We start from the raw sequence: 23,908 nt of genomic DNA, 5'->3' as shown, positions 1-23,908 counted from the left end.
AGGTGGGATTCTATAGACTCAGACTTAAACAAAACAAATTCTGGGTTTTAACACAAAGAATACTTTATGCAGATGATATTCTCCTTTTCTTATCGCAACCACAAATTTGCATCAACCATGTCTTGATTGTTCCTCCACATCATACCTTGGTTAGTTACTGGGCTCATCCTTGTGAATTTTAGATCCTTCCATTTCAGATGGGGTTTGATATGAGATGGAAATATCTAGTGTTGGTCACATGTACCTGGAAGAGGCATGGATGGGTGTTCAACAACAATATTTTGCAGCAAAGCAGAAACACCATATATTTTCTCCTTTGTACAGGAGTGAGTGTTCATTGGCTGGGGGACTTTGTGTTTGTGGAGAGTGGCCTGGGTGTGAGAGTGAAGTTCGACCTGGCCAATACAGTCTACCTGACAGTGACCGCTGAGCACCTTTCAGCTACCAGGGGTCTCTGTGGAGTCTACAACAGCAACCCTGATGGTGAGAACAGCATGTTCACACTACTGCAATCTTAATTAATGTACCTAAGACACAGACTTTTGGAAACACTGACAGTCACCCATGTTCATTTCTTGATTTGGTCTTGGTTTGTCAACACTTGACCATCATTGGTGAATTCCACATGACGGATAACAAGCATTGCAAACTTGTTTTGAGTATTAATTGTTGATGAGCAATCAACTGTAGACAATCTGCGTCCTGTTTCCTTTGTATAGATGATTTTACCACAATGGGTGGAACTGTGTCCCAGTTCGCTGCCAGCTTCGGCAACTCATGGAAAGTTCCTGATCAGCAGAATGAAGTAATGCACTGAATGCACTGATTGAGTATTTTTTAAAACAGTATACAATTTTGTTAACAACTATTATTTTTCTTCATGATGTATTTTGATATTTGAAAACAACCATATTGTTATAATGTTGCTATAATAATCCCCAAAATGTGCGGAATAATGTTTGTATTAATGGTATAGGGAAGTTTATTTTGTGTGAAAGCAGAGTTTTGTGACAGTGTATTTAAAATAGATGGTTATTGTGTCTCTGTGTGTTCCATGCTTCCTTTAGGGCTGCAGCGATGCGGCTGAGCTTGGTCACAGCTGTGATGTCTCAGGAGACCCTGTTCTGCGTAAGCAGGCGGAATCTGTGTGTAACCGACTGCTGGAAAACCCCTTCTCGCACTGCCACCCTCGGGTGAGGCACCATTGATACTTCTCACGTGGCATAAATTGCTTCTTGGATCAAATTTCTCTGAGAGAACTCTCTTAAGAGTGTAATGAACTGTAAAACAATGTGTTTGTTCTGTTAATCCCCCCCAAAATAATTCAGCTTTTTCCTCTTTGTAAGCCTACATTATCAATACTGCTGCTATTTAAAGCCACTTTGCAGGATTTGTATATTTCTGACTTTGGAGACTCTTGTAATTCGCCCCAGAAGAACTTGTTCACGTTATTTGATGCAGGTTTGCTGTTACAAGTGTTCAGTTTGTGTCTTTCAGTTGGACCCAGCAGCATACATGGACACCTGTCTTTACCTCTTCTGCAGCCTGCCACCCAAAGAGAGGGATGGGGCAGTGTGTGACACTCTGGCCAGCTACGCCAGAGAGTGCGCCCAACAACATGTCATCATAATGTGGAGGACCGACACCCTTTGTGGTAATGAAATATGATAAATTGTGCTTTTGGTGCAGATTGTGGAGGCTTTAAAGTAGATGGACTATACTTAATGTCTCGCTGTTTTTTTCTATTATCTCTGTCTCTTCAGGTCGTGTCTGTGCCAGAGGTCAGGTGTTTTCAGACTGTGTGTCCTCCTGTCCCCCCAGCTGTACATCTCCCCAGCCCCCAGGGCCGGCTGTAGCCGTTGGCCAGTGTAGGGAAGAATGTGTGGGGGGCTGTGAGTGTCCGCCGGGCCTCTACCTTCACCAAGGACTCTGTCTAAAAAGAGACGATTGTCCTTGCTTCCATCGCAGACGCACATACCAGTCAGGGGACAGGATACAGCAGAGATGCAACACGTGGTGAGGGAGAAATGTGTGTTTGATTGTTCCCTGCACCTCTCTTACCTCTAAGCTCCTTTTAACACCAACCCTTCTTCTCTTTCTTCTCTTCAAGTGTTTGCCGAGCAGGCCAGTGGCAGTGCACTGGGGAGAAGTGTGCTGGCCAGTGCAGCCTGATGGGGGCGCTTCAGGTGACCACCTTTGACAAAAAGAGGTATTCACTGCAGGGTGGAGACTGTCCCTTCACTGCTGTGGAGGTGAGACATAAAATACACACCAGGCACACTCTTAGATAAACTATGACCTCACGGACAGTTGTGTTTACGGTGGCCACTTCTCCTTTGTGTGTTCAGGACTTTGTTGACAGGAAGCTGGTGGTGAAGGTGCACTGTGGGGAGTGTACAGCAGGAGGAGGAGGAGGCCTGGGTTGCCTGAGGGAGATGTCAGTCACAGCACTCCGCACCACAGTCACCATCACAGACACTGGTACGTTAGTCAAACACACTGATCTGAGATATCATAACCTACTTCAGGCATGAATAAGGCATCTGCCTCCTTCTGGGCTAGTCCTGGGCAACATGTTGCGTGTCAGACACATCTATTTCAGCTTGGCCGTCACAGTTCGCCATTATTTTGTTTTGGGCCAACATTGTTTTCGTTTTCCAGCTTGTGTCCATGTTAGGGCGGTCTTTGACATGATGTTCTATGCACACCCAAACCATTGTAACCCCCGACAACTGATCACTAGCACCACACTCTTAGGATCTGTCCTTGCACACACACACAACACATTAAATTGTAATAAATCAATGACTGTAAGTTATTGGCTTGGAGTTAAGAAGCCTAACCCTAACTGGAGGAACTTATTTTGAATGTGTTTACTGCCTTGTGATTTTTTATGGTTGGTCCGGTTACTTCCAGGTACAGTGATGTTGAATGGTGAGAGAGAGGCATTACCTTTGGTGACAGGAGACCTGGTTGTGCGGAGGGCCTCCTCTTCATTTCTCCTCATCCAGACTTTTGGAGCCCAGCTGCTCTGGTATCTAGATGGACCCTTGGCCCTGGTCATGTTGCAGCCCGGGTTTGCAAACAAGGTAACCTTTACATTTCATACCGATTATTCACGAGTACTTTTATGTGTTAGTTTGGTTTATTATCCTTTTGGAAATTCTCTTTGTGTCTACGGCAACTGTCAGATCAACACAACCACATTACAAAAATTACAAGAAAGAGTTTTATAGGCCAGGGGATGATTTAGGCCAAAGTGAAAATTTTGATCTAAATAAACATGCTATTGTTTGCAATTACTAAAGGACAGCTATAATATCCAAATAACATCTTTGCTAATGGAGGTGAATCAATGACATTTGAAATTGAAAAGCTTGGATGCTCGGCATTATTTCACGTATGAATCAAAAGCACACAGTTTCAGGCTGCTAGCAGTGATCTGTAGGCAAACCTGGCAGGATGCTTTGTTATTAGAGGAGCAGTTAAGTTCAGTAACATCACTGCTATATGGGGTTCAATCAAGTGCATCATGTCTTCAATGAGGGGGGGTTGTGACATGAAATTATGTGAAAATACGGGATTATCATCCAAAAAAAAGATAGCTGGCATGCTAACATGATTCGCAAGCCAAATCGGATGGGGGCTAAGTCTTAAATTAGACTACACTAAATTTAAATACAGGGTAGGGATTCAAAAATGTCAGAATTGCAAGTTCTTGCAGAATGTACAATGAAAGGAATCTCACTGTGTGTATTCAATTTTATATTCAAGGTGCGTGGCCTTTGTGGAACACTGACCTGGAACCAGCATGATGATTTCACCACCCCAGAAGGAGACGTGGAGAACAGCGTGTCATCCTTTGCGGGGAAGTTTACGTCAGAGCATTGTACTCTACCTGGAGGAGCTCCACCTGACCCCTGCACCACATACACCCAGAGGAGAGACTATGCAGAGACGGTGTGCGCCATCATTCACAGCCCTATCTTTCAGGTAGTGTATACGGAGCATGTTACATCTCCTCCTACGTCAGTGGTAAGTTCATTATCATCTGCCTGCACCCTTTGTTTCCACTTATGCACCTCCCTCTGGGATCTTGCAGGGGTGTCATGACCTGGTGGAGAGGGAGCCATATTTCCGTCTCTGTCTGTCAGAGGTTTGCGGCTGCGCTCCACAGAGGGCCTGTCACTGCACCGTCCTCACTGCCTACGCACGGCACTGCGCTCAGGAGGGCGCTGCTGCCCAATGGCGCAACCACACCTTCTGCCGTAAGTAGGAAGGCCACTGGTTAAGTGATAATCCAGGACGTCCATCACCGTGGAGTCCAGAGAAGTGTCCACAGTAATTTGGGGTCTTTCTCTGTGAAAGGGGAAGATCCGACATTTGGTAAAGCTCGGATATCTGTGACTACATTTACATGGACAGCAATATTCTGACTATTGACCTGATTCTGAATAAGACAATATTTTAATTTTGGCGTTTACATGAGTTGCTAATGGAACATTCAATTTAAATGGAAAGTGCTTTGAGTGGTCATCAAGACGAGGAAAGCACTATATAAAATACCATTTACCATTTATTCAGGTTAAGGCAATGTGAAAATGCTGAATACATGGAGTTGTCTTGTTAAGACTAGTGGCTCAACCAGGCTCGCCCTAAAGAATCCTGAGATATTTGGGGTATTTTTGAATTATATTGACTTTATTTACCACGTTAAAAATGTTTTTGATGACAGTGTTTGGTATCTTTTTTCTTAGCACACCATTGCCCATATGAGCAGAAAAAAATATTTTTCTTAATGTTTTGTGTTTACATTGTGACTTCTTGAACCAGTCATGTGATTGCGCCTGCATGAGAGTTAATATCAGAACATTGCTTTCCATGAAGTGACTGATAAGTTTGTGAGTTGTCTACTTAGAGACTTTGATTGGACTTGCAAGACTTGATTTAACATCCAGGCTAGTGTTCAGTTCAGCCAACCTGAAGGCCAATATGAAACTGTTCTCACAAATATGTTAATGAAAGGAAGCTTGAATCTAATTGGATGTCTGTGCTGTTAAAAGTACAACAGCTACAAAGTGCAGTGAGCTACAAAGCTTGAATCGGAAACTACGTGAACTCTCATACGAGAACCTCAAAGACGATTTTACATTACAAAAATCTCAGCAGACTTGTTTACCCTTTTTAAAACCTTTCCTCCTCTGCTTTCTCCCCAGCGGTCCAGTGTTCAGGCGGTCAGGCGTACCAGGAGTGTGGTCGAGCATGTGGAGCCTCCTGTTCAGACCTGCGGCAGAGCTGGAGCTGCGATGACAGTGGTGGAGGGGGCCTAAAGATGTGTGTCCCAGGTTGCCAGTGCCTGCCAGGACTAGCACAGGACCACCAGAGCCAGTGTGTGCCCATCGCCATGTGCCCATGTGTGCAAGAGGACAAGACGTACCAGCCCGGTGCTGTCCTTCAGAACAACTGTAACACCTGGTATGTCGAACAGAAGAACTTGTGACAGGGATTTTTCCTTATTGTTCATATCAGCTTCTCCCTGGCTAAAATATTTAAATTTTCCGTTTTACTTTTTTTAGTTAGAAATTTTGTGTTTTAATTTGTTTGATTAGAAACTTAGCATTTTAGTTACTTTTATTAGTATGACATTTTTAGCTTTATTTTTCAAATTGGAAATATTATGTTTTGGTTTGAAAATAGTTTGGAAATGGTTGGAAATTTGGGATTTTGGGACTTTGTTTTAATGCTTTTGTTGCAACTTAACACAGCTTAGTTCAACTGAGAAACTCTTTTGACTCTTGGCGACTGAATTTCACTTGGGTTAAATATAACCATTGCTGCACAGACGAAGCACTCCTGCAAGTGCAGACAAGGTGACACACTAAGCCTGTCAAAAGGAAACATTGTGGTGAGGTTCATTCTGTGCAAGCTCTTTAAGACCCAGATGCATGAATTATATTTTACAGCACACCATAAAAAAGGACCTTTTCTCATATGGTTATCTGCATGGTGCTTTTATCTTGTGGTAGATGTGATAAAAATCTGAGAAGGTAAGCACATTGTCTCCACTGTGGGTAGAACATTTGATGCACCGACAATAAAATATTGGCACAAGGGCATGGGTTTGGCTCTGGTATGTTTGAATGAGCCTCAATCACATGAAGTGAATAAAACCACTCGGCTCATGTGCTGACAAATCTTCTCATCTCTGAAATAGACATTTGTTATGGAATACACAGTATATTCTTCAAAAGAGTAAAAATAAAGTGTTTTTGAGGACAATATAGAGTTCAAGGGACGGTGACAAAAGTGTGTTTGTGTACTAATGTTTTCTATTAGAATGGAAAACAAGTTTATTGTCACTTCCATGTTACACATTTAGCGCACGTTGGAGCGGAAGTCACAAAAGGACAACGTACATTCACTCAAAAAACAAACAATAACAATAATCATTTGATAAATTATCATTTATTTGATTGTACTTTTTGTATTTGATTGTATTGCCATGTTAGTGAGGACGTATATTCAAGATGATATCTATGAGAATAGTGTACTCATAGCTTTAAGTTTAACTCCTGCCGTGCAAAGATTAGAATGTGAGTCCCTGGTGGTGTAAGAGCTCTAATGAAATCTCTCTATGTTCCTGCTCCCTGCTTCAGGATAGGTTGATTTCATTGTGTCTCTTCACCATAATACGACAAAGATCGTCACTCTCCTTTCGCCATTATCACAGAGTTGACCGCTGAATGAATATGTGTCATTCTGATTTTACATATGTCTCTTGCCCTCTTGCCCTTCCATAACTCATTCTCATCCTGTTCTAATTGTTGTCCCTGCACTGAACATTAGCCTGATTGATTGCTATGAGGAAATCTATCATTTTGGATTAGATAATTATCACAGTGATATAAAATATGAGGTACAGTATATCCATTCACTTTCAATGACAATCCTTGGCCTGAATCTGGTGAAATGACTTTCATCACACCTCCTGTTGCCTCATCACATTTTATAGCTACACTTTAGAGATTATTATCAGTAAACTCCACTGACCCAGCAGATATTTTTTTGTCATGCTAAAGGTCAATTTTATGTTTTATTATGTATTTATTTTTTTATAACTTATGGACCATGCATTTCACTTTGTGTGACTTATTTGCTACATTTCAGTCCAAATCTTGATTTCTGGAGAAACTTATGTCAATGCTCAGTTTGCTCACCCCTTCCCTTCACAGTGTGTGTGAGCAGGGGCTGTTTAACTGCACCAAGGAGCGCTGTGAGGAGGTGAACCCGTGTCCAGGCTCTCTGGTCTACTCTCCACGCTCCTGCCTCCTCACCTGCTCCAGCCTGGACCCTCCTGGCCAACAGCAGGGGCCCCGATCCGGACTGTCGAGCTGCAAAGAGCCCCTGTCTGGTTGCGTCTGTCCCCAGGGAACTGTCCTCCTAGTGGGTGAAAACTCAAATTTTGTTTTGGGAATGGATATCTTTTTTGATTAGTGAGCCAGCAATATCAGATATGCAGATGTAAGAGGTAAAACAGTAATGTCCCTAGGAGTAACACCTTAATAATATATCTAATAATAATATAACTAGTTAAAGGAAGAAGCTAATTGGTGTATTTGGAAGATGTCACCTTTTTTATTAGGCTAGCAGTTCCTTTGTGTGTAGCAGTGCTACATGTCTTCTGGTTTCCTGCAGGGTGATCGCTGTGTCCTGCCGGACGAGTGCCCGTGTCACCATAATGGTCAACTCTACTACAGCAACGACACCATCACCAAAGACTGCAACACATGGTAACGTGTGTAGTTGACTCAATGCATCACATCACTGCAGCGTGTAACTATCTCAACTGCTCTTCATTCTCTGCCGCAGTGTGTGTAAGGAGCGCCGCTGGCATTGCAGCCAGTCAGCTTGTGCCGGTGTGTGCGTGGCAACGGGGGATCCCCACTATGTGACCTTCGATGGCCGCTGTTTCTCTTTCCTGGGTGACTGCCAGTACGTCTTGGCGAGGGAGACCAGTGGTTTGTTCAGTGTCACGGCGGAGAACGTGCCCTGTGGGAGCACTGGGGTCACCTGCACAAAGTCGGTCACCCTCAGTCTGGGAAACACCATCATACACCTGCTGAGAGGTAGGAGGGACAGGGGGCGTTATGGGGGATGGCAGGTCGGGATTCATGAGCACAATGGACTATGCTTTAGGAAACATTTGCTTGAAATAAACGCGATTGTCTCTATCTTTTAGGTAAAGCTGTGACGGTGAACGGGATGCCCGTTACTCTTCCAAAGTCCTACAGTGGCAGTGGTCTGTCTTTGGAAAGAGTCGGCCTGTTTGTGTCCCTCTCCTCTCGCCTCGGGGTCACTCTGCTTTGGGATGGCGGTAGGACAAACTTTACGTTTTCACAATTCAATTCACCAATTACTATTCATGGCATTTATAGTAGTCATGATTATTACCAGGTATGCGCCTTTATGTGCGCCTGGCTGCCCACCTGCGGGGTCGGGTCGGGGGCCTGTGCGGGAACTTTGATGGGGATACGGAGAACGACTTCACAACACGGCAGGGCATCGTGGAGTCTACGGCTGAGCTGTTCGGAAACTCCTGGAAGGTCAGCCCCTCCTGCCCTGACGTGGCGGATCAGGACCTCCGAGACCCCTGTGCTGTAAGTTCAACACAGAAACATGCACACACACACTGATATTTGCATGAGGTGTAAACTTGGACCTAATTACCTGCTTGTAAACTATTTTAAATCATGTGATTCCCTTTATTTTCCTGATACAAAATGCAAAACTAACCAAAAACTACCTGCTCTCTCGTTGTTGTGTTCAGCTGAACCCCCACAGAGTGACATGGGCCAGGAAAAAGTGTGCAGTCCTCACCCAGGAGCTCTTTTCTCAGTGCCACGCTGAGGTTCCCTTCCAGCAGTATTATGACTGGTGTGTCTTTGATGCTTGTGGGTAAGTGACTAGTCTTTACACAAAATCTTTTTAAAATGTGTCATCGAGTATGTACACAAAGTTACTTACCTGAAAATGTATTTTGACTTGAAACTCCAGGGTGACCAACTTGTAATCTTCATGTAACTTTTAAGGCTGTACAAATCCAAGCCCCCGTGTATATTAATATATAATACTGATTATATTTGAACTCTCTATGAGCCTGCACACCATCTTAAAACAGTTGATTGTTGTCTTCTGGTAGTCCCCGGACCCTGATTGGTTACTAAAGGCTATTGTGCTTTTGCAGTGTGGGCCCTCAAACTCCAGAATAACTTATGAGCTGAGATCAGAAATGCTACAAGTGCATTCATAAAACTTTGTTTAAAAATAGTTTGATACAAATAAAGCTTATAATTTTTCATTTTATTATTACTTCCAGAAATATGCAAGTCAAACCACTGCTACTGTAAGACAGCCAATCAACAGAAATGTGAATGTGTGTCTTTGTTCTTATGATGTTACACAAACAGTAACAACACCCCCTAATCAAACCCGAGGTTAATGAACGCAGATGTACTGCTGATTGTATTTTACTGGTGTGCATGTGCATGTGTGTGTGTTTTAGCTGTGACTCAGGTGGGGACTGTGAATGTCTCTGCACAGCCATTGCTGCCTATGCTGAGGAGTGTAACCGCAGAGGGGTCTACATCCGCTGGAGGTCCCAGGAGCTCTGTCGTATGTTGTGCATACAACACACTGTCAAACAGTGAATCTTAAACACATGCAACTAATGTCTTGTGTCATTGTTTTTCTGAAAACGTTGTACTCCGCGACTTTTGTATCTTCAACCAAGTTTTCGTTCCCATTATTCCCTGCAGCGCTGCAGTGTGAGAATGGGCTGGTGTACGAACCCTGTGGCCCAGCTTGCTCTGCCTCTTGCCCAAGCATTCAGCAGACTCCAAACTCCCAGTGTGGCGCCCTCTCCTGTGTGGAGGGCTGTTTCTGCCCTGCTGGCACTGTACGACATGGTAAGACATGGTGTCAATTACTTTACTGATCCTATTCCACCATGAGTGACAGAATACTTGTGGATCATTTTAGCTTTGTCAGCCTCAACAAACAATGATTCTCTGCAACACTTAAGTCCAGTAGTTTACCATAAAATTACAACTGCTAAAAATCTACAACTTAAAACTGCTATTATTTAGTCATTTTGGAAGCAGATTAGCTTGATAATTGATCCCCAGAGGATGCTGTAGGGGATTCCTTTACATTTTGGAAACCTTCTGTAATACTTTTTCTTATTGTAGGAGTGTTTTCGTAGAATGATTCATTGACCAATTAGAAGGTCAGTGGATCGATCCCAGTCTCTCCCATCCTGTGTGCCAAAATGGCCTTGGGCAAGATACTGAACCCCAAATTGCCCCTGATGGCTGTGCTGGCAGTGTATGATTCATGTGTGATAGAGACACTGTGAATATGTGAATGTCAAAACTGTAAATTGCTTTGAGTGGTCATCAAGACTAGAAAAGCTCTATATAAATACAGACCATTTACTATTTATGTTTTTCCCTTTTGATTTTAAGGCTGTGTTCCCCCTCTTGCTGCCCTTAAGCCAAACTTTACATTATATTGGGTTACAAAGCTGTAAGAATACGGAGCAGAACTGTCAAAATGTAATGTAATGTAAGGTCATGTTGTCTCTTCTATAGGGGAAGGCTGTGTCGTTCGCACTGAGTGTCCATGTGAGTGGGAGGGCTCTATGTTTCCACCTGGTACCACCATCACTCAACACTGCCAAAACTGGTCAGTCTACCTTAATACTTACGGAAAAATATAACTTTACTTGAATTTTTCTAAGTAAGTTTGTTTCCTTCATCAAAATTGAAGTGTGTGTACTTGACCTTTGTGTGTGCAGCTCCTGTGAGGATGGTGTGTGGCGGTGTGAAGGTGTGGTCTGCCCTCCTCCCTCTCCTCCCTGTCTAGAATCGGAGTTCACCTGTGCTTGGGGCCGATGCATTCCCTCTCACTGGGTGTGTGACAATGAGGACGACTGTGGCGATGGGTCAGATGAACTGTGTCCATCCACCTGCTCTCTGGACCAGTTCCGCTGTAGCAGCACGCCAAGGTGAACCCCAAACGTACACTAGCATACTAACTACTTCAAATTCTGTATGTAGAGATTATGAAGGGACAAAACTGATCAATCAAGCATGCGGGTACATCCATCTTTTTAAGTTTTCTAAACAATATAAACATAATTTTAACCACACTAATGTCATGTTGTAGGTCTGGAGATGGTAATTTTAGTTGGTCGTGTGGCTGGTTGGTTTGTTGGTTTGTTGGTTTGTTGGTTGGTTGATTGATTGGTTTGGTTGGTTGGCTGGTTGGTTGGTCTGTTGGTTGGTTGGTTGGTTGGTTGGTTGGTTGGTTGGTTGGTTGGTTGGTTGGTTGGTCTCTTGGCTGGTTGGCTGGTTGACTGGCTGGTTGATTGGTTGGTTGGTTGGTTGGTTGGTTGGTTGGTTGGTTGGCTGGTTGGTTGGTTGGTTGGTTGGTTGGTTGGTTGGTTGGTTGGTTGGTTGGCTGGTTGGTTGGTTGGTTGGTCGGTCAGCCAGTCCAACCGCAGTATGTATATGTTTTCTCTAATGTCTGAATGTATACATGATTTCTTGTGCTTCTGCACCTCAGGCTTGCTAAACCAACCAAATTTTAGCATTTGCATGTTAGCATGCTATGTTGCTAACCAGCTAATCTAATCGCTACACACTAGCTGCACCCTAAAGTCTAGACTCTTATTATTTTGGTCCAGTTGTGCTAATGATTCCAAACGGATATCAACATTTGTTCATTCATCCAACAATATTATTTTCTGGTGAGTGCAACTGCCTTTGAGACTGTTTACATTTACTTAATAGGTTCTTACATAACAAGTAATTCCCATCATGTTTAACTATATTACAATAGAGTTTATGGAGTGAGTAAAGTGAATTAACCCCCAACCCTGCAGTGGACCATGTTTGAACCTGGCTCTGCGTTGTGATGGCCACCCAGACTGTGCCGACCAATCAGACGAGGAGTTCTGTGGACCTACCACCCCCGTGCCCCTGTGCCCACCAGGAGAGTTTCAGTGTGCCAATGGGAAGTGTCTGCCAGCCACTCGGGTGTGCGATGGACGACTGGACTGTGGCTTTGCTGATGCGTCCGATGAGAAAGGTAATCTGTCAAGTACACTCTATTAACCAATATTTACCTACAAACACAACTTAGCAACTTTCTCTGTTGAAGGACTATAATTCACTATTGTAAAATGGATTCAGCTTAACAGTCACACTTGTATTTGTTGTGCGTGTTTAAATGTGGTCATACTTGTGTGATTACTCCTCTGCACTTCTGTGACTGTGTGACTTTTGTCGACGCAGACTGTGGTGTGGTGTGTGACGAAGGGGAGTTCCTGTGTGCTGGAGGCCGTTGCATTCTCTACTTCCACCGCTGTGATGGACACGATGACTGTGGGGACTTCAGTGACGAGAGAGGGTGTGTGGGGGAGGGGGGTGTGTGTTCAATATCATACAACAAAAAGATTGGATGATGGATCAGACAGTGTGATGCATAATTATCTAATACTTTTTGTAGGTGTGTATGTGCACCAGGAGAGTTTCAGTGCCCGGGGGACCAGTGTGTTCCTGCAGACAGAGTGTGTGATGGAAACAGAGACTGCCCCTCTGGAACCGATGAAGCTGTCTGTCCAAGTAGAGGTACAAACAATAATAAACACAATAAAAGTATTTCCAATATGAGTCATATATGCCGGAAGCAAGCCCATCCTGAATGATTTAAGTGATATTTGTTTGAAGGTATATGATTTTGTGTCCTACTCGTTTGCTTGGCAGTGACTTGTGCTCCTGACCAGTTTGCCTGTAGAGATGGCACATGTGTCTCCACAACTAAGCTGTGTGATGGGACACCAGACTGTCCAGATGGAGAAGATGAGAACAGAACCATTTGCTACTCTATCCTCATCACACCATCACAGCCACATGTCACCCCGACTGTGCCCACCTCAGGTATAAGTCGTGTTTCAGAGATGCGGGGGGAGGATGTTCTCAGTGGTCGGTTTTCCTACAGCCTTCTGTTTCTCCAGCTTGTAGATCCTTTGAGTTCGGCTGTGCCACTGGTGGCCAGTGTGTGCCTCAGGCCTGGCGGTGTGATGGGGAGACAGACTGTCTGGATGGGAGTGATGAGCAGCAGTGCACCACGCCCTGTGGCCCCGGCCAGGTTCCGTGCCTCAGTGGGGACCAGTGTATTGACTACCACCAGCTCTGTGACAGGACTCCACATTGCAGGGACGCCTCAGACGAGAGCATAGACAACTGTGGTGAGTTAAACACAATAGGAGAATCCCAAAATATGTATCATTTGTTTGAAGAGGCAGATTTTGTCTAAAGACATGTTGCTGTCCTCCAGGTTCCACCCAGATACCTCCCTGTCCAGGCAGCTTCTCATGTGACAACCGCACCTGTGTGAACATGACACAAGTGTGCGACGGCCTCCCAGACTGCCCACGGGGCGATGATGAGTTGGTGTGTGGTGAGTTCTCATGAGATAAGTAGAGTAAGAAAGTGTTCTAAGTGAGGGACTGTAGGGAGCAAGGTCTGAGAAGTGAAAACATGAAATAAATAGGACAGTGGGGAAGGATAGACAAGGAGAGGACCAAATAGAGCAAATATGGAAATGGACGAGAGAGACGGGAAGGAATGAAGGAGAGAAACACTAACACGGTCTGCTGCCAGTCTCCCATGTTTGCAGCATTAATGGTGATGGACTTTTGATAATATTTTTGACATTTTGTTCTATTCAGATAAAACTGTCTCACCTGTGCCTCCTGGTGGCAAGAACAACACTGTCCCCTGCCCTGAATTTACATGTATGGATGGATCCTGTGTCCCCTTCAGCATGGTAGGTTCTGGGTTTCTTATTCTACAAATAGGCCAGGTACGATTTATACAAATAGCAAGGTAGTGTTTTTAATTTCTTGTAAAATTCCCTCCCTTAAACAATAATCATCATTTATTTAGTCCCTAGATAAAGAGTACTCTGACTCTGCATGTCCACATTTATATGAAAAATAAACACAATTCATCTCCTGCTACAATAAAAAACAAATCATAGAATGCAGGAATATCAGGTATATTTGCTATACCTGCTCACTGTACCCCTCCTACTACCAGGTTTGTAATGATGTGGCAGACTGCTCAGACTCCTCAGTAGCGCCACTTGGAGGCCCCACAGATGAGCAGGGCTGTAGAACCTGGAGCTCCTGGGGTCCCTGGAGCCCCTGCAGCACCTCCTGTGGGACAGGCTCCACCAGCAGGCAGAGAACCTGCCCGGCAGGAGACCCACTGCGCCACTGTCGGGGACAGGATGTCCAGAAGCAGCAGTGCTTCAACACCACCTGTCCAGGTAAGCAGGTGGACACGAAATAAGTTAGTTTAAGAATGAAATACAATATATGTTTCTGAGGTGTGATGCTTTCTCCTTCCCTTCTCAGTGGATGGTCAGTGGATGCCCTGGGTGAGCTGGTCCAACTGTTCCAGTGGCTGTGGTGGAGTGCAGGTACAACACAGAGGCTGCATCCCTCCTCGCTACGGAGGCCTAGACTGTTCTCAGCTCCCTGGACAATCCAACCTCACCATGGAAATCAGTAAGAGCCGTCTGTGACCTAAGAAATAAATGGTTGTGAAGGAGTTATTGGCTTGAAATCACTGGTTTGAAATATGGGAAAATAAATGTTTTGCAGTCATTAAGGAAAGGGGTTTTCACTTTAGAGGATTCATTCAACCAAAATCCTTCTTTGGAATTTTGTAAACTGTACTTGCATATTCTCCCTTCATCTGTGTGGCTTTACTATGGATAATCCAACTTCCTTCCACAGTCCAAACACATGCAGATTGGGGTTAGCTTGTCTGTAGACTCTGAATTATGAATGTGAGTTTGAATGGTTGTTTGTCTCTGTGATCTTCTGCCATCCTGTCTGCCTCTCATCAAATGTTAGCTGTTTGGCTCCAGTTCCCCCTGTGACCCTCAAAGGATATAGCGTTATAGATGATGGATGGGTGGAGAAATAATTATGATATGGAAATTGTTGTATTCTTAAATTCATATTTATTACGTTTTCTCTATTTCCTTCCTGTTCCAATCCAGAGCCTTGTCCTGACGATGGATGTGCCAACACCAGTTGTCCCACTGGGCTGGTGAGACACAGCTGTGCTCCCTGTCCAGTCTCCTGCGCCCACATCTCGAGTGGGACGTCCTGTGATCCCACAGCACCCTGCTTTTCAGGTCAGCCAGAAGGAATCTAGAATATCTTCTCTGATGATTTGTAGTTTCTTGCCATTTTTAGAATAGATGAAATGACAGTGAGAGATTTCTGTCCCTCACGTCCTCTAGTCTAACTTGTATGTTTCTGCCTTCAGGCTGCTGGTGTCCAGAGGGCCAGGTGATGAGCCATACCCAACAGTGTGTGTTACCAGAGGAGTGTGCATGTGAGGTGGCCGGTGTGCGCTACTGGCCGGGCCAGCAGATGAAAGTGGACTGTGAAATTTGCGTTTGCGAGAGAGGAAGGCCTCAGAGATGTCAGCCCAACACAGACTGTGCAGGTGAGTCAGTTAAAAACTCAAAGTTGAGTCAGATCAATATCAAATTCCTAGTTGATTTTTTGGCCTACAAAGCGGGTATATTTGTTTCCCTGTAGTGCATTGTGGCTGGTCATCTTGGTCTGAGTGGGGAGATTGTTTGGGCCCCTGCGGTGTCCAGAGTGTCCAGTGGTCTTTCCGCAGCCCAAATAATCCCACCAAGTACGGAGATGGTCAAACGTGCAGAGGAATTTACAGGAAAGCTCGTCGGTAGGTTGTTCTCTGCTGATGGAACTGTGAATGACTTATTTTTCTACTGCAGTACTCCACACCATTACACTTCTACTCATAGATATTGATAGTCCTGCAGGGTTATTTCTATAGACGACCCCTATGACCTTCCAACTTTCACATCGGTCTAGTCAAACTTTAGCCTTCACTAACAAAGTAATGCGAGTATTTCCAATCTGTTGTGGATGTTTATGATTTACAAAGTATGCAAAGCATGAATGCAAATATTTCAGTGACTCATCCAATCTTTCTGTTAGTGACAGGATGATGACACATTTTAATTGGAATGAATTGTAATTATCATATAAATTTCCTGAATGTATCTAAAGGATTCTTACCCTTCTGTACTTGACCCGCCATCTGTCATAACCCTAAAAACAAATGCATATTTTTTAAACGATATCTAAAATTTCTCAAATTGAATTTAAGTCTTGTGTGAATATTTGTGGTGCACAGAAGGTGAACCTTATTGATTTTGACCTTTTGTAACCGTAGCGTTAAATTTCCGCCGGTACATACATTCATACAACATTTGAAATGAATACAAGAAATAAGATTATACTAATATCATCCATGCCCTCTACATGAAATCTTATCAATTCTGTACGCATTTGTAATTACTGATCTGCGAGACTAAAATGTATTGAACCCAAATTATTTAAAACCATATTTTTCAGTTACTGGAGATCATATTCCTTAAGTTTACAGCAACACCTCTGCTAGGTTCCTATTAAAAACTACTGCACTTGTCTTAGTTCCTATGAGAGTTCAGTACATGCTTTACCAGTTCCAACATACATGTCTGTGTGTGTATGTAGGTGTCAGACAGACCCCTGTGATGAGTGTGAGTACCAGCGTCAGGCCCATGCTGTGGGAGACAGATGGAGATCAGACCCCTGCCAGTTATGCCACTGTCTGCCCAACCTGACAGTGCAGTGCTCCCCCTATTGTCCATACGCCGTCACTGGATGCCCACAGGCAAGAGAGAAACTACAACCTTTGCATATTTGTCTTTTCATTTGAGTATATCACTGTGTAGGCTTAAATTAATCTGTGTTTCAATCTTATCTCATGTTAAAAGTCCAATGGTCTCTGTCCTTGCTTTACTTGCCCTGAAAACTTTAACACATGAGTTTGATGTTGAAAGTTTCTCTGTCTGTGCAGGGTCAAAGTCTGGTGCCTAGAGAGGGAGACAGGTGTTGTCACTGCCAAGGTAGAGTCCTGACTCTTCTTCTACATCAATCTGAGGATGAAATATCTTCCTGTGAATAAAATCATTTCCCGTGATGATGATGAGGCTCAACATTTTTCTTTTTCTGATCAGACAAACCAATGTTAAAAGACAATTTACTGTAAATGCTTAAGAAAATGTTGAAAAAAAATGGAAAAGTGACCTGCTTTAAGTTCTATATAAGACTAAAGATGCATTACAAAATGTAGAAAGCTGAAAAATGAGATTAAAGAGTGCAAGTAAAATGAAAGCTGCATAGATCCTGCTCCTTTGTAACTTTAACAGCTAAATTGTTGCACTACAAATATACAAGAGTTTATTCGTTGTGAAAAAACTGCAATCAAGAAATAACATTGTTCTCTGACATTTATCTGTCTATCCTTTAACATCTGTGCATGTAGGAGGAAATGACACCATTCTTGTGACAGAGACCCCTGACACTGTGACCTCCAAACCAGCAGAGGGTACTACACCCCTGGTCCCCACATATCCACTCCCTCCTGGAGGTGAGTGTGTTTCTCATGGTCATCAGATGTTTGTGTAGTTTGACAGGTAGATGAAGAGCGTTTGACTGATTCCCACTGATTGTAATTTCCGTGGACTCTCTGTTCAGATCAGTGTTGGGCTCCTCTGGGTGTCCAGACTCTGCCAGGCTCCAGTTTCAGGGCCTCTTCACAGCAGAGTGGTCACCCACCTGAGGCCGCCCGCCTGCATGGGTGGGACCCCCATACAGACCTCCAGGTAAAACAGATCCGGTTTATAATACAAAATTATTACAATAATTACCTGTGATACATTTCTATCAGCCACAGCATTGTGTTTAGTATCAAATAGCAACAATCTCAGCGTGCCATGAACTGAGATTCAAAATGAATATCTGCATATCGGCACTGCCTCTGCGAACATGTTTGCATGCTGAAGATCACATTTAGTGCAGCCTCGCAGTACTGCTTGCATTACTGTAATTTATCGGTGTAATACTGAGCAGCATGAACATCAGCTGTGTTCTGTAAACCCTGTATCTGCAGGGCTGGAGTCCAGAACCTGAGGAATACAAGGACCTTCCACAGCGGAGCCCCACCGGACACAGTAGCGCCACACAAAGCCCCTACCTGCAGATAGACCTGCTGAAACCTTATAACATCACTGGTAAACATGCAGGCACCTCAACTACATAATGAAGTACCGGTTTAGTGTGCTGTGTGTAAGTGTATCAGTGAATCAAATAAAATGCTTTCTACCCTTCCACAGGTGTGTTGACACAGGGTGGCGGTGTGTTTGGCACCTTTGTTTCCAGCTTCTACCTGCAGTTCAGCCAGGACGGCAGACAGTGGTACACTTACAAAGAGCTCGTCACTGATGCACGGCCCAGAGCCAAGGTCAGACATCAAGCCAAGTGCAGGCAGCTTTAAAGGCCACTTATTTAGTACTGCTTCTTCAGATTTTGAGGTTAAAGTGTAACTTTCCTCCCTGCAGGTTTTTCTTGGTAACCATGATGACCGAGGAGTGGCTGAGAGCAGACTGGACCGGATGGTGTCCGCTCAGTTTGTCCGCCTGCTGCCACATGATTTTCAGAATGGCATCTACCTTCGACTTGAGATTATGGGCTGTGGTGATGGTTGGTAGATTGTTTGAGTGCCACTTTGTTTGTCAGTTTGTGCACAGATCCACTTTTAAATCGCTTTCCTCTCCCGCCATTAAGGTTATCGCTGGTCGACTACCTCCACCCCTCCCTCGCCAGTCTCCCCAGCGGGCGGCTGCAGAGTGAAAGAGTTTCAGTGTAAAAATGGCCGCTGTGTACCAGCAGGTCCACTGGGAGTTGTCTGTGATGGAGTCAATGACTGTGGTGATGGATCAGATGAGATGTACTGTGGTGAGTTTCCCAACAGAAAACACACCTCATCTAGGTATTGTTCTTGCATTCTTACTTAACTTAGCTCAGTAGATTTACATCCATTGTACATTTTCTACTCCCCACCTGCAGGCACTCAGCCCTCTACTACAGCCACCAGTCCTCGCAGCTGCCCTGCTGGTCAGTTCTCTTGTCCCCCACCAGGGGGCTGCATTGAGGCAGGGAAAAGATGTGATGGTAAATTCCACTGTCCCAAAGGAGAGGATGAAACTGGCTGCCACCCCCAAGGCAACACAACCCAGTCAGACAGGTAGAGTCATATTAACTGTAGCAGTCACACTCTGAAATTAGTGAAACATTCTCCTGTTTTCAAATCCATTTCCTCTTCTCCGTGTTTATCCAGGTCTTTTATTCATTGTGTTGTAGTGACTCTCTTTACTCTACAGACCACACACTCCCACCCCGGCTCCTCTCAGGACTCCGTCCATGGCTGCTGTCACTCATCCTGCAGTAACATCAGCTGTAAGTGAGACAGTGGCTCCTTCAAAATCTATATTTACCAGTCACCAGTTTGAATGGAATTTAATTAACTTATTCATTTAATGTGAACTAAAAACTATGAATTGCCAAATATTATACAAGTCATGAAACATAAGTCAAAGAGTTAATAAAAAATGTATAGCTTCAAATACATGAACAGCAATGACACAGAAAACACAGCTGTGGCCTGATTTGTTTAAATCTATTTTTCTTCTTTATTAAAATGGTATTAATTGCATAAAATTGTAATATAAACATCCTACAGCTGAAATGTACATTAATTATCACTTGTCTCAGGAAGAATACAAGACCAATCAATAAAAATCCCAAAGTTTACAGGTGATGGCATACTGAAGGTGTAGGTATGTATTTAATTTATTTTCAAATTTATTTACAGGTTGGTGTCCCAGGATATCGTGGTGAGTGTTGAACGCAGTTAGATTGATTCATTATTTGTAAAAAAAAAAGTGTTTTGAGAACAGACACATCTGCTTAATCTTTATAAAAATTGTTTTTAGACCAAAGGCTTTAATATCTTGTATTTGAAGTATTCAGTTTACCAAACTGGTTCTGCTGGATTAAAATTAATTTTGTCCTGCAGGCATCTGCTCCTCCCCCCTCGGACTGGAGGATGGGAAGATTCGATATGGACAGTTGACCTCATCCTCACATCGTGAGAACAACCCTGCCGACGCTGGACGACTAAACATCGTCCCCAACGTGTAGGTGGTCCGGTCGATGTGTGGCCATTGACCTGAAACAACCTGAACACTGACTGTGGTTTTCTGCATGCCCTTGAATGTATTTGTTCATTCTTTGAAAATGAGAATCTAAGGCAAACAGGGAAAATGTAAACCATATCCTCTTCTGTGTAGCCAGGTGATGGAGCCTGGATGGAGTCCCTTACCCAGAGATGCTCAGCCATATTTCCAGGTGGACTTCCTGGAGCCCATGTGGTTATCAGGGGTGGTGACGCAGGGCAGTGAACGCATGATGGGTTACCTCTCTAAATACCGCCTGGCCTTCGCGCTGCATAGCAGCCTCTTCTCAGATTACACTGAAGATGGAAAACCTGGTGGCCCTTCCAAGGTACCTACAGTCATTTTTAACTGTATTAGCATATATCCACATACAGTAAACATGTTCCTCCAGAAGAAAAAAAACCTGAAACATTATTCTTATTTGTGGTGCAGGTGTTTGAGGTGCGGATGGTGGGCAGGACCGCTGTGACGCGCTGGCTCGATCGGCTGGTCAGAGCTCGCTACCTGCGCATCATCCCAGTGGAGTTTAGACACACCTTCTACATGCGTGTTGAGATCCTGGGGTGCAGAGGAGGTGAAGAATTCAACCGAGTACGAAAGTTTAAGATTATGTCTAACTATTGATTATATGAATCAACTCTTCCTCCTGCGTGTTGTAGAAGAGCTGGTGACCCCCAGCAGCGTGACCTCATCTCCCCCTGGTGGTGGAAAAGTGACAGTACAGCGCTGTAAGCCAGGCCAGTTTGCGTGCCAGCACACTGAGCAGTGTGTGTCTGTGTCCGTGCTTTGTGATGGACGACCAGACTGCAAGGACCATTCTGACGAGATCAACTGTGGTAGGAGCCCATGGACACTGGGTCATATTTTCATTCTTGCTCTTGCTATTTATACCACTCATACTAATTTCTAGTCTCCTTATCGAATCCAGCGTTTGTAACAATTGACATTTGCCAGATAGGCATGTAAATATAAATCATGTCCGCCATTTATATCTCTATATGTGTATGTATTGTTCACCTCATCCACAGGTACAGCTCCAACCAGAGGCCCACCAGGGCTGCAGAACCAGACCAGCTCTGCAGGGAGACCAGGTTTCCATGGCGACACTACTACTGGTGCCCCAGGCCTCCACACCACCGGGTCACAAGGTGGCATTCCCGGTGTGGCTACATCAGGGGTCACGGGTCAACCTGGACTTCAGAACACCACACTTCCAAGTACAACTGAATTTAACTTGTTGTTGTTGGATTTAAAAGTTTCACTTTTCAGAATGAGTTTTAAATACTTTTACTACAAAGTTCAAATATTTTACTCTGCCGTGTCTGGTCGCAGTTCACTGTTTTTTCTTGTACTAAATGATCAGGCCACTGGACCACCAAACCTTCCATCTACCCAGGGGTCACCACAGGTCAGCCTGGACTGCACCTCACTACATCTCCTAGCTCTGGAAGGCCTGGTCTACAAACCACAAAAGGTACGTGAGCCTTACACTGGACAGATGGGTGGATACCCTTCACTGCACGGAGTAGACATTTATACCTGCCGCTATTTTGTATTTACAGCACCGTGGATCACCACGGCGCCCGATGATGGGGGCCTACCCAGAGTGCTTTGTGTGGAGGGCCAGTTTGCGTGCCGATCATTTGGCTGCGTGGACTCTGCGCAGGTGTGTGATGGCCGACGGGACTGTTTGGACGGGTCAGATGAAGAACGCTGCGGTAAGCATCAACACCATGTCAGAGGGCAGGACAGAGGAAAGGAGTTGGATTAATATAAATATTAATTTAGATTAGATTAATTTAAAACTCTGTGAATGTGGAAAAGTCGGTATTGACAATACCATAGTGGCATTAATCAGAACTGTGTCAATGTTTTAGGCATTAAAAGTAAAGTGAGGATATTTCAAAAAGCAATTTATTTCATACAAAGCGCATTAAACAGTATAAATCTAAATCAAAGTAATATGATAGTGAGTAATAGTGAATACATGTTGCCTTTAAAAAAAAAAAAAGAATTCTCTTCAGTACACTTGGGCTCAGTTTTTCAATGTAGGTGATAGATGGGTTGCTCTAAACATCTTGAAGAACTTGCCACAGTTGTTCTAGTGGATTGAGGAGTTTGAGATCAGTTTCCTGTGGAGGCCAAGACCATCTGCTGCAGGACTTCCTGTTCTTCTTGTCGCTGAACGCAGCAGGATATTATCTGATGTGTTCACAACATAAGGAAAAGTTGCGTGGTGGCACCTGAGTAGAGCATGAAGGAGGCAGGACATATCGTATAAATTCCTCTCCAGAATTCACATGTTTCTGTTTACAGCATATCAACACCGATGTTGGCCCTCATCACCAGAGACTCTCGAATCTCGTTGTCTTTCCGAGATGAAATCTCTGCGTCCTCTTCGTGTCTGGCTTCTCTTTTTCATCCTGAGATATTTGTATTCATTTAGTTTCTTCCAGTTTTGTGTTTGTTGCATATTAGTAATGCCCTCAAAGCGCCCGGCCTCCCACTCACTTGCGTTGAATTCTCTAAACATAATCCTGCTGTATTCTCACAACTCTGCAGCAACTGACTCGGACTTTGGTGTTCTCACATAGAGGCCCTCAGGATCATTTCAGGAGATTATTCAGAGTTCAGTGCAGGTCTGAAAGCAGCTACAGGTTGTTCATTGTGACTCAGGATTGGTTTTGGGTCGATGTCATGCAGCACAATCAGTTGGAAACCAATCGGATGACTCCCTGTTGGTATTGTGAGATGGATTGGAATCTAAAAATTCCTAAAATGTGCCTAAAACCTTTGCACAGTCTTGTGTACATTATAATAAAGCAAAAATACATCTAAAATTAAATGTCAAAGTTGAACACAGTTTTGTTTATTGTATTTTCATGTCTGATTCAGGCATGACAGCCAGACCAGTGGTGACTTCACTACGCCCCCTTGTGCCCAGTCCGTGTTCTCCCAAGCAATTCCCCTGTGACAGTGGGGAGTGTGTTCACCTGGACCGCAGGTGTGACCTACAGAAGGACTGCGTGGATGGGTCGGATGAGAAAGACTGTGGTAACTTACAATTCCACCTCAGAATTGGTGACGAGACAGGAAAATATTCATATAATATTTTTTACAACCCTCTTCCTCTCCTCTAGTGGACTGCATCATGTCCCTGTGGACAGCCTGGAGCGCCTGTAGCGTGTCCTGTGGTCTGGGCTCCTTGTTTCGGCAGAGGGACATACTGAGGGAGGCTCTGCCTGGAGGGGCCTGCGGTGGAGACCAGTTCGACAGTCGAGCATGCTTCCCTCAAGCATGTCCAGGTCTGTTCTTTGAACCTGATGCCGAGTACAGGGCATCTTTCACAAGTAGTGGTTATGTCAATCTCATGCTCTCCTGTGTCCTCTTGTAGTCGATGGTCATTGGTCCGAGTGGACAGAGTGGTCGGAGTGTGACGCTCAGTGCGGAGGTGGAGTCAGGCGCAGGAACCGAACCTGCTCCGCTCCCCCTCCTAAGAACGGTGGGCGAGACTGTGAGGGCATGACCCTGCAGAGCCAGAGCTGCAACAGCCAGGCCTGCACCAAAGACACCGGCACACAGACAGGTGACTCTGTCAAACACTGCATTCTGGAGTTCAGTACTCCCTTCCTGATTGTTTTATTGTATTATTACCTTGTGTATG

At 44.3% G+C, this 23,908-nt stretch overlaps 1 protein-coding gene across 1 annotated transcript in view; it reads left to right on the top strand.

Annotated features, from left to right (window-relative positions):
• Positions 1–23,908, top strand: part of sspo (SCO-spondin) — a 72,513-nt gene that overhangs the window by 2,929 nt on the left and 45,676 nt on the right. Inside the window, exons 7-60 of the mRNA XM_047337925.1 lie at positions 325–483; positions 720–805; positions 1,068–1,193; positions 1,498–1,654; positions 1,764–2,016; positions 2,111–2,252; positions 2,349–2,481; positions 2,917–3,089; positions 3,775–3,993; positions 4,103–4,268; positions 5,217–5,475; positions 7,233–7,443; positions 7,696–7,790; positions 7,870–8,126; positions 8,240–8,374; positions 8,455–8,657; positions 8,828–8,955; positions 9,563–9,672; positions 9,816–9,965; positions 10,650–10,743; positions 10,856–11,065; positions 11,945–12,150; positions 12,357–12,471; positions 12,571–12,692; positions 12,828–13,001; positions 13,079–13,312; positions 13,402–13,524; positions 13,796–13,893; positions 14,166–14,397; positions 14,486–14,638; positions 15,139–15,276; positions 15,411–15,593; positions 15,689–15,839; positions 16,679–16,838; positions 17,025–17,073; positions 17,493–17,597; positions 17,705–17,832; positions 18,120–18,240; positions 18,343–18,470; positions 18,568–18,709; positions 18,794–18,964; positions 19,076–19,253; positions 19,390–19,465; positions 19,881–19,902; positions 20,085–20,205; positions 20,359–20,572; positions 20,677–20,818; positions 20,904–21,080; positions 21,273–21,428; positions 21,608–21,718; positions 21,807–21,962; positions 23,140–23,298; positions 23,385–23,549; positions 23,639–23,830. Coding sequence (XP_047193881.1) covers positions 325–483; positions 720–805; positions 1,068–1,193; positions 1,498–1,654; positions 1,764–2,016; positions 2,111–2,252; positions 2,349–2,481; positions 2,917–3,089; positions 3,775–3,993; positions 4,103–4,268; positions 5,217–5,475; positions 7,233–7,443; positions 7,696–7,790; positions 7,870–8,126; positions 8,240–8,374; positions 8,455–8,657; positions 8,828–8,955; positions 9,563–9,672; positions 9,816–9,965; positions 10,650–10,743; positions 10,856–11,065; positions 11,945–12,150; positions 12,357–12,471; positions 12,571–12,692; positions 12,828–13,001; positions 13,079–13,312; positions 13,402–13,524; positions 13,796–13,893; positions 14,166–14,397; positions 14,486–14,638; positions 15,139–15,276; positions 15,411–15,593; positions 15,689–15,839; positions 16,679–16,838; positions 17,025–17,073; positions 17,493–17,597; positions 17,705–17,832; positions 18,120–18,240; positions 18,343–18,470; positions 18,568–18,709; positions 18,794–18,964; positions 19,076–19,253; positions 19,390–19,465; positions 19,881–19,902; positions 20,085–20,205; positions 20,359–20,572; positions 20,677–20,818; positions 20,904–21,080; positions 21,273–21,428; positions 21,608–21,718; positions 21,807–21,962; positions 23,140–23,298; positions 23,385–23,549; positions 23,639–23,830 — 8,268 coding nt within the window. The remainder of the gene's footprint in view (positions 1–324; positions 484–719; positions 806–1,067; positions 1,194–1,497; positions 1,655–1,763; positions 2,017–2,110; positions 2,253–2,348; positions 2,482–2,916; positions 3,090–3,774; positions 3,994–4,102; positions 4,269–5,216; positions 5,476–7,232; positions 7,444–7,695; positions 7,791–7,869; positions 8,127–8,239; positions 8,375–8,454; positions 8,658–8,827; positions 8,956–9,562; positions 9,673–9,815; positions 9,966–10,649; positions 10,744–10,855; positions 11,066–11,944; positions 12,151–12,356; positions 12,472–12,570; positions 12,693–12,827; positions 13,002–13,078; positions 13,313–13,401; positions 13,525–13,795; positions 13,894–14,165; positions 14,398–14,485; positions 14,639–15,138; positions 15,277–15,410; positions 15,594–15,688; positions 15,840–16,678; positions 16,839–17,024; positions 17,074–17,492; positions 17,598–17,704; positions 17,833–18,119; positions 18,241–18,342; positions 18,471–18,567; positions 18,710–18,793; positions 18,965–19,075; positions 19,254–19,389; positions 19,466–19,880; positions 19,903–20,084; positions 20,206–20,358; positions 20,573–20,676; positions 20,819–20,903; positions 21,081–21,272; positions 21,429–21,607; positions 21,719–21,806; positions 21,963–23,139; positions 23,299–23,384; positions 23,550–23,638; positions 23,831–23,908) is intronic.

This window comes from Hippoglossus stenolepis, chromosome 19 (assembly GCF_022539355.2).
Source record: "Hippoglossus stenolepis isolate QCI-W04-F060 chromosome 19, HSTE1.2, whole genome shotgun sequence".
Taxonomy (NCBI): Eukaryota; Metazoa; Chordata; class Actinopteri; order Pleuronectiformes; family Pleuronectidae; genus Hippoglossus; species Hippoglossus stenolepis.
The sequence above is the reverse complement of the archived record's forward strand: the minus strand, read 5'-3'. Positions and strand labels throughout refer to the sequence as shown.